The sequence below is a fragment of the Cicer arietinum genome, chromosome 5 (genome assembly GCF_000331145.2).
Source record: "Cicer arietinum cultivar CDC Frontier isolate Library 1 chromosome 5, Cicar.CDCFrontier_v2.0, whole genome shotgun sequence".
In the NCBI taxonomy this organism is placed as follows: Eukaryota; Viridiplantae; Streptophyta; class Magnoliopsida; order Fabales; family Fabaceae; genus Cicer; species Cicer arietinum.
The window spans coordinates 39,431,079-39,440,541 of record NC_021164.2 but is presented as its reverse complement, the minus strand read 5'-3'; the positions used below and the strand labels follow the sequence as shown (position 1 = coordinate 39,440,541).

Here is a 9,463-nt window from a genome sequence, read left to right as displayed (position 1 = left end):
GATTTGTTTGCATTTAAAACTAGTTTTCAGATTGATTTGTTGATGATTGGTTTATTGATTGAATTAGTTTCCAGTGACAGTGCTTCTTTGTGCCCATCTCCGGTTATGGCGCTGCTTTCAGCCTCTCTTTGGTGACGGTGTAGCGTAACACTTCTCTATCGACCGCGCAACATAACACCATAGGTAAGATAATTTTATTATGTAAAAGCTGATAGCGTAACACTTCTTCCTTTTTTTGTACTAAAGATGTTTGAGTGCTATGTTCTACACTTTGATTGCTAAATTCTGCACTTTCAGTTCTAACATTTGTTTGCATTTAATGGATAAACTGAAGTAAATAACATATGTTAATGATTGGTTTGTTTGCTTTTAAAAATAATTTCTAGTTTGATTTGTTTGTCGAGTACTATATACCTGTATACCTGGTCTAGTTCTATATTTTGAATGTTTATCGAGTACTATTTTCTATGAGTATGAGGTTGTTATGTTTTGTTCATTTATGCCTAGTGAATCTATTCTGTTTAAGGTCAATCTTTTTTTTTTGTTCTAAGTTGAATTATGTTCTTTCTCTGTCAAAATAACATATGTTAATCTTCTTTATAGAAATGGATAAATCATGGATTAAGAAGCCACACACATCGGATGAATATGATCAAGGGATAAAGGAATTTATTAATTTTGCCTTTCGAGATGAATTAGAAAATGGCGAAATAATATGTCCTTGTAAACGTTGTGGTTTCAAAAAACCGCAGAGTAGAAGTGTAATGTATGATCACTTAAAGTGCAAACCATTTCCAAAGGGATACACCATTTGGGTACATCACGGAGAGTCCATAGGAGAAACTAGTACTATCTCACCTATTAGTATTTCTAATATAGTTCAAGACACAGTTGTCGTTGATGATCAAATGCAAAACATGATTAACGATGCTTTTGGAGTCGAAGATCATGCAAATGAAGTACCCATTGAATCAAATGCAGAGAAGGAGAAAAATGCAAGTCAACAAAGGTATGAAGAGGCCAAAGAGTACTATGAATTAAGTAGAGAAGGAGAAAAACCTTTGTATGAAGGGTGTGTTAAATATTCAAGACTATCTTTTTTGGTAAAGTTGTATCACATCAAATGTTTATGTGGAATGACTAATAAAGCCATGACAATGGTTTTAGAGTTATTAAAAGATGCATTTGAATTTGCAAATATACCAAATTCATTCTATGAAGCCAAGAAAACAATCACCAAGCTTGGTTTAAATTATGAAAAAATCCCTGTTTGTCCGAATAATTGTATGCTTTATTGGGGTAATAAGGAAGATGAAGAAAGGGAGACCTGCAAAATTTGTAACACTTCGACATGGAAATCAAAAGCAAAAGTTGGTGCAGTAGGAGTGTCTGGTGATGGCAATAATCGAAAGAAAGTTCCTGCAAAAGTTCTTCGTTATTTTCCATTAAAACAACGGTTACAAAGATTATTTTTGTCCTCAAAGTCGGCCGAGGATATGAGATGACATGCAAATGATAGTAAGAATGATGGAATGTTGAGGCATCCTAGAGATTTTGAAGAATGGAAACATTTTGACTTGACACAAACTTGGTTTGCATCAGACCCACGAAATGTGCGTCTTGCATTAGCTAGTGATGGTTTTAATCCTTTTGGTAGGATGAGTACAAATTATAGTATTTGGCCAGTTATTCTCATTCCATACAACACTCTTCCATGGGTGTGCATGAAACATACATCTTTTATAATGTCAATGATAATTCCCGGTAAAAAAATGCCAGGAAATGATATTGATGTCTATTTACAACCTCTAGTAAAAGAATTAAAGGAGTTATGGACAACAGGGGTCGATACATACGATTCTTTTAAAAAAGAGATGTTCACATTACATGCAACTTTGATGTGGACAATTAGTGATTTTTCGGGGCTGGGTACACTTTCTGGGTGGAACACTTACACTGGACTTGCTTGCCCATCGTGTTCAAAATATTGATGTCACATTTGGTAGAAAGCCAGATAAAGAAAGGTCGGGAAAAAGAATACGTGGTGGACGACCTACACAAGGTGTCAATCAACAATGGAAAAAGAAAAGCATATTCTTTGAACTTCCATATTGGAAGGATAATCTTCTGCGCCACAATCTTGACATGATGCATATTGAGAAAAATGTGTGCGATAATATCATATTTACTTTGCTAAATGATAGCACAAAAAGTAAAGATCATCTTAATGCAAGAAAAGACCTTAAAGCTATGGGCATAAGACCTGACCTTTGGCCCAATGAAAATGGAAGAATTTCTCCAGCCGTCTTTACTCTTACTACTAAAGGTAAGAAGAGATTTTTAACAACTTTAAAGAATATCACTGTGCCTGATGGTTATTCAAGCAACATTTCTAGATGCATTGACATGGAAAATCTTAAGTTGAATGGAATGTTGAAGAGTCATGATTGTCACATATTGATGGAACAACTTCTACCGTTAGCCATTCGAGCAACATTACCTGATGATGTTTCAGCTATAATGATTGAGTTTTGCTCACTTTTTAGACAATTATGCAGTAAAGTATTGAATGTTGATGATTTGGAAAAATTGCAAAATCAGGTTGTCCTCACTTTATGCCACATGGAAATGATATTTCCTCCCTCATTCTTCACTGTTATGGTTCACTTGGTTGTTCACCTTGTTGAAGAAGTTAAACTTGGAGGTCCTGTTCATTATCGATGGATGTATCCTGTTGAAAGGTAAAATATGCGTGTTCTTGTTCCTTCAATAATTAGTAGTTGACAATTTTGTTCTAACTAATATTATTGTGGTTCAATAATAGGTACTTAGGAATACTTAAATCGTATGTACGTAATAAAGCACGACTAGAAGGGTCTATTGCAGAAGGATACCTTGTACAAGAGATTCTTACATTTTGTTCAAGGTATATAGAAAACATTGAGACTAGATGGAATCAACTTGGTCGTGTAGATGATGAGCCTATTAATGAGATACAAACTGACTCACGTGTAGCTGAATTATTTCCTAGAGTTGGAAAATCGGTTGGTGGTTCTTCATACTACACCGTTACACCAATTGAAAAGTTACACGCTCATAGACACATTTTAACAAACTGCATCATAGTTGACTACTATCAAAGGTAAGTAATTTTATTATATTTGTATTATTTACCAATAATTTTTTTTCTGTATACATCTAATTTGAAATAACCAAATAGGCAATATAGAAGTATTATTCGAAGCCAAATGAGGAGTGGTGCAAGGAGTACTTCTGAGGTAGACAAGAAGGTTCATAGAGAGTTTCCTCATTGGTTCCGCAATCGTGTTAGTGTTCATGACAAAATTGGTTATTGAGTTGCTTTGATTTTTAATAAGAATGTGACTAATTGTATATTTTATAGTGTTCAGATTTGCAACAATCTCGACAACATTAGTGGATCAGATGAAAATTTTCTCATTAGTCTTGCTCAAGGTCCTTCTGATAAAGTTAGAAGGTTCACTGCATTTAATGTCAATGGATTCAAATTTCGAACATTGGCACGAGACAATTTATTAAAAACTCAAAATAGTGGATTTTTTGGCATGTTCGGAACACGAAATTACTCAAGCAATGGTGATGCCCAAATGAGATTTGGAGGAGTGCCTTACTATGGAAGATTGATAGATATCATTGAGGTTTCCTATGATGGCTTCAAAGTGCCCATGTTTAAATGCAAATGGGCGAATACCACAATTCCAAGAGGCATTAAGACAGATAAGTTGGGTTTTACCTCTATAAATTTTGCAAGACTAATACATACTGGGGAGCATGAAGATGATGATCCATACATTAAAGCGTCAAAAGCTCAAATGGTTTATTATGTGGATGATGAAAAGGAACAAGGATGGAGCATACCTATTCATTTAAAGCCACGTGACTTGTATGACATGGGTGGAGATGATTAAATTATGGCACCCATTGAACCATACCCATCTCAAAATTTGGAACACATTTTTTCTAATGAAACCACACATATACAATTGGCAAGAATGACTACAGATGATGATCCTGAAACTTCAACTTTTAATGATGATTTTGATGACAACAATCATGATATGAATTTATGATTGTTAATAATTCTTGTTTGTTGTTTATGACATGGTACTCTTCAATCTATGTTATTTTTTTACTACTTTCTTTTACTGTTGCATTGTGTTTGATGTGCTCATTTTTGTTATTGTGTTCATTTTTGTGTTTAGCTATTTGCATTAGTCTAACTTGGTTGTCATCAATGTTTGCAGTGTAAGTGTGTTTGGAGACTCAATCTTGTGAACAAAATGGAATCATCATATGAGGATATTCGACGCAAAACAATGGAAGAGAATAAAAAAAGGATGGAGGCTCTCAATCTAACTCATCTCTCTCAATCCCTTCACAAATCTTCTTATGCCATTTCAGAAACCTCACCGGTTAGTAATAACTAAAAATACTAAAATTACAAAATGTTTCTTATTTGTATTATATGTTGATTTTTATTTATTTACATTAATAATAAATGATTGTAGCGTTTCACGAAGGGTCGACCGAGGCTTATACTACCAGGAGATCTTGAAGTAACCAAAATGAAACACTTGCGGAGACATGGTTTACAACCAACGTTCCAAGTGATAGAACCACTACCATCTCCGATAACAACACCACCAACTGCAGCACAACCTTCTCAAGCACCACCTTCTCAAGCGACAACATCGCTAGCTGTGCAAACGATAGAACCACATCTTTCTCCGGTGACAACAACACCAACTACTGTGCAAGCAACAGAAGCAACACCTTCTCAAGTGACAACACCAAGATCAGTGCAAGAGACAGAAACAACACATTTCCATGAGACATCCTCTCACTCTGAAGATGTCGTAGAAGATGAGCCAAAAATTTCTCAAAAAAGGAATTCTACGTTTTGGGATGTAGAAGTCATTAGTATGTTATCTAATGTCTAATTATATTTATAAAATTTAATTGTTTTACATGATTGCAATATGACATATTTCATTGACTTATGTGTTAGATGAGGCGGGACATATTTCAAAGACACACTTAAGGGTATCAGACGTGCTTGAAGCTCCTCCTAATGTTAGCAGAATAATAACTAGATGGAATTCAAATGGGCAACCGGTAGGATCAGCTGCTGGTTTGTTAAGCGGTTTTTTGGGTGAAATTGCAAGGAAGTTTAAGGATTTTCCTATAATGTACGACAATTGGAAACTAGTCCCGTCGACAAGAAAAAATGAAATTTTTAAGGATAAAATACAGGTATCAATTATAAACAACTGAATATTCTTTATTGTTTTGATTGTAAACTAATTTTATTTTATGATTATGCTAGTCAAAATTTGTTGTCGATGATGAAGACAACAAAAAATATATCCTTTGAAACCTTGGAAAGAAATGGCGAGATGCACGATGTAGGTTGTTTAAGAAATTTTATAAGTGGGATCTTTCTTTGGAGGAAAATCTACAAAATTATCCACGTTCTATTAATGAAGACCATTGGACAATTTTTGTCCAATACAGGCGTAAGACAGATACAATGGTAACTATTCTTTTCTTGCGTTGTCATTTGTTTTCTATTGTTTAGTTTTCTAGTCAAAATTTGTTGTTGATGATGGAGACAACAAAAAGTATATCCTTACGAGCCTTGGAAAGAAATGGCGAGATGCACGATGTAGGTTGTTTAAGAAATTTTATAAGTGGGATCTTTCTTTGGAGGAAAATCTACAAAATTATCCACGTTCTATTAATGAAGACCATTGAACTATTTTTGTCCAATACAGGCGTAAGACAGATACAATGGTAACTATTCTTTTGTTGCGTTGTCATTTGTTTTCTATTGTTTAGTTTTTTTATGTCATTTGTTATCATTGTAGGAGAAGGCTGATAAAAATGCTACAAATAGAGAAAAGCTAACGATCCTTCATACATTAGGCTCTAAGATGCTTGCAAGGAAGAGGGATGAGTTGGTAGGATTTTTTCAATCTACTATTGATTGCATACTTAATTGAACATGTACTTATTACATGTGTTTACTTGTAGGAACTGAGAGATGGTCGAAAATACAGTAGGGGTGAAATGTATTCAATTTGTCATAAAAAGTCTGATGGGTCATTTGTCAACGATGAAGCCAAGGAAAAATATGTAAGTGTAAATAATAGAAGTGTTATGTAATTGTAACTATTTTTTATTGACCACCTTATAAATCAAAGATGCAACTGTTAGTTTTGGTAATAGTGAGTTGCAAAACTATAAAATTACTTATTTGTTTGGTAATAGTGAGTTGCAAAGTTAGATATTTCTGTTAAAGAGAGGAATTTAGTTTGCTTTATCTGTTTGCGCAGGAACAATTGCAAGCTGAAATTGCGAAGACTCATTCTCCAAATGAAGCATTTGTTAATGTGTTTGGAAAAGAACATCCTGGATATGTTCGTTGTATGGGACTTGGAATAACACTGTCACAAATTACTACATCTACTTCTCACTCTGTAAGATCGATGTCTTCCTCTGAAGCTAATGAAAAGATGGAGAAAATGCAAGCTGAAATTGATAGGCTTAAGAAAAGGGATTCTGAAGTTGATATGTTGAAGGAGCAAATTGCTTTCTTAATGCAAATGCAAAATTCTAGAGACAAACAGGTAAAATTATTTTCATAGCAAACATATTTAAAAATCTTGTGAGAATTGTTTGTCTTTGATTAAAAATATCAATTGTTAATTAGTTTTGACAATATTTATCAATATTCATTGAGGTTAATATATACTTTTTTCTTTCTTCAAGCAATGGACATAGAATCGCCAATAGATGGTAGACGTTCATCTGAGTCCAACCACCAATCTGATGATCGTGGAACAACTTCATTCGGGACTAATTAGATATTTGGATGAACTTCTAAGTTTGATGGAGTTGTTTTGTATTGTTAGCTACTCCACTACTTAATGTTTTGAATATTTAAACTACTTTATTTATTGTTTTAGTTAACTTCAATGTATGAATTGGTGTTATTTCTTTTGAAAAAATTATATAAATTGGATTTAGGTACAATAGTTATTAAGTATGTATTTGAATTATGTGGATGGTATTTATGAACATTTTTTATTTTAATTGATTAAAAATAAGAAAAAACTTGTATCATATTTTTTTATTTTAAATTATTAGGTTTGCGATGGTTCAAACTGCCTCAAAGTAAATATAGCGACGGTTGATAACTGTCGTAATTGTGCATAAATAAATAAATTTGAGTTTGTTTTAGCGACGGTTCTAACTGTCGCAAAATGTATTTAGAGGCAGTTGTGAACCGTCGCAAAAATTGGCGACGGTTGGAACGACGGTTTTGAGAACCGTCGCAAACTGGCCTCGCGACGCACAAATCTGCGACAGTTGCAAAACCATCGCAAACATCAAATTGCAACGGTTACAACCGCCGCAAAACGTTTTTTTTCTTGTAGTGCAAGGGAAGACCTAAATGTTAATCCACTAACAAAAACACGTCTATTGGATACACAAGAATTGTTAAAACCACTAATTGGACTAGAAAAAGCCTAGGGAGGACGAAAATGACCTAAATGTTAATCCAATTACACAAACACACCTATTGGATGCACAAGAATGGTTAAAAACCCTAATTGAGGACGAAAAAGACCTAAATGTTAATCCAATGACAGAAATGAATTTATTGGATGCCCAATATTGGTTAAAAACCCAAATTGGACTACAATAAGCCTAGGGAGAACGAAAATGACTTAAATGTTAATCCAATGTCACAAACAAACGTATTGGATAGACAAAATTGGATAAAAACCGTATATGGACTAGAATAAGCCTATAAAGGACGAAAATGACCTAAATGTTCATCCAATGACACGAACAAACATATTTCATGAACAAGATTGGTTAAAAACTTTAGTTGGACTAGAATAAGTCTTGTGAGGACGAAAATAACGTAAATGTTAATCCATTGACACAAAGTTATCTATTGGATGCACAAGATTTGTTAAAACCCCTTATTGGACTAGAATAAGCCAAGGGAGGACGAAAATGACCTAAATGTTAATCCAATGCCACAAACAAACCTATTGGATGCACAACATTGGTTAAAAACCCTAAATGGACTGGAATAAGCCTTGGGAGGATAAAAATGATCTAAATGTTAATCCAACGACAGAAATGAATTTATTGGATGCACAAGATTGGTTAAAAACCCTAATTGGACTAGAATAAGCCTAGGGAGGACGAAAATGACCTAAATGTTAATCCAATGACACAAACAAACCTATTAGATGCACAAGATTGGTTTAAAACCCCAATTTGAGTAGAATAAGCCTTGGGAGGACGAAAATGACCTAAATCTTAATCCAATGACACAAACAGACCTATGGGATGCACAAGATTGTTTAGAAACACTAATTGTACTAGAATAAGCCTAGGGAAGACGAAAATGACCTAAATGTTAATCCAAAGACACATACACACCTATTGGATGCACTAGATTGGTTAAAAACCCTAATTGGACTAGAATAAGCCTTGGGAGGATGAAAATGACCAAAATCTTAATTCAATGACATAAATTAATTTACTGGATGCACAATATTGGTTAAAAACCCTTATTGGACTATAATAAGCCTAGGGAGGACGAAAATGACTTAAATGTTAATTGAATGTCACCAACACATGTATTGGATGGACAAAAATGGATAAAACCCCCTAATTGGACTAGAATAAGCCTATGAATGACGAAAATGACTTAAATGTTAATCCAATTACACGAACAAACTTATTTGATGCACAAGATTGGTTAAAAACCTTAATTGCACTAGAATAAGCCTTGTGAGGACGAAAATGACCTAAATGTTAATCCAATGACACAATCACAACTATTGGACGCACAAGATTTGGTAATACCCCTAATGGGACTAGAATAAGCCTAGGGAGGACGAAAATGACCTAAATGTTAATCCAATGACACAAACACACCTATTGGATGCACAAGATTGGTTAGAAACAAAAATTGGATTAGAATATGCCTATGGAGGACAAAAATGACCTAAATGTTAATCCAATGACACAAACACACCTATTGGATACACAAGACAGGTTAAAAACCCTAATTGGACTAGAATAAGCCTAGGGAGGACGAAAATGACCTCCATGTTAATCCAATGATACAAACACGCCTAATGGATGCACAACATTGGTTAAAAACCCAAATTTGACTAGAATAAGCCTTGGGAGGACGTAAAGGACCTAAATGTTAATCCAATGACATAATAGAATTTATTGGATGCACAATATTAGTTAAAAACCCTCATTGGACTACAATAAGCCTAGGGAGGACGAAAATGATCTCAATGTTATTCCAATGAAACAAACACGCGTATTGGATGGACAAAATTGGATAAAAACCCAAATTGGACTAGAATAAGCCTTGGGAGGA

At 34.1% G+C, this 9,463-nt stretch overlaps 2 protein-coding genes across 2 annotated transcripts; both read left to right on the top strand.

Annotated features, from left to right (window-relative positions):
• The first annotated feature begins 605 nt into the window (after positions 1–605).
• On the top strand, positions 606–3,947 carry LOC140920449 (uncharacterized). The gene is made up of 5 exons (XM_073368720.1): positions 606–1,434; positions 1,913–2,741; positions 2,825–3,142; positions 3,221–3,290; positions 3,411–3,947. Exons 1-5 carry the CDS (start codon positions 606–608, stop codon positions 3,945–3,947), a joined length of 2,583 nt encoding a protein of 860 aa, XP_073224821.1.
• Positions 3,948–5,646: 1,699 nt separating this feature from the next.
• LOC113786744 (uncharacterized) lies at positions 5,647–7,068 on the top strand. The gene is made up of 5 exons (XM_073369245.1): positions 5,647–5,832; positions 5,907–5,999; positions 6,073–6,174; positions 6,375–6,668; positions 6,811–7,068. The coding sequence occupies exons 1-5, from the start codon at positions 5,830–5,832 to the stop codon at positions 6,820–6,822; spliced, it is 504 nt and encodes a 167-aa protein (XP_073225346.1). The 5' UTR covers positions 5,647–5,829; the 3' UTR covers positions 6,823–7,068.
• Positions 7,069–9,463: the final 2,395 nt, after the last annotated feature.

Excerpts from the sequence above, each read along its gene's own strand:
- LOC140920449 (XM_073368720.1), top strand. The coding sequence starts at position 606 with ATGGATAAATCATGGATTAAGAAGCCACACACATCGGATGAATATGAT. Across the intron at positions 1,435-1,912 it reads AGTTCCTGCAAAAGTTCTTC|TGATTTTTCGGGGCTGGGTA; the intron begins GTTATTTTCCAT and ends GTGGACAATTAG. Across the intron at positions 2,742-2,824 it reads TGGATGTATCCTGTTGAAAG|GTACTTAGGAATACTTAAAT; the intron begins GTAAAATATGCG and ends GTTCAATAATAG.
- LOC113786744 (XM_073369245.1), top strand. Across the intron at positions 6,000-6,072 it reads CAAGGAAGAGGGATGAGTTG|GAACTGAGAGATGGTCGAAA; the intron begins GTAGGATTTTTT and ends GTTTACTTGTAG. Across the intron at positions 6,175-6,374 it reads ATGAAGCCAAGGAAAAATAT|GAACAATTGCAAGCTGAAAT; the intron begins GTAAGTGTAAAT and ends CTGTTTGCGCAG.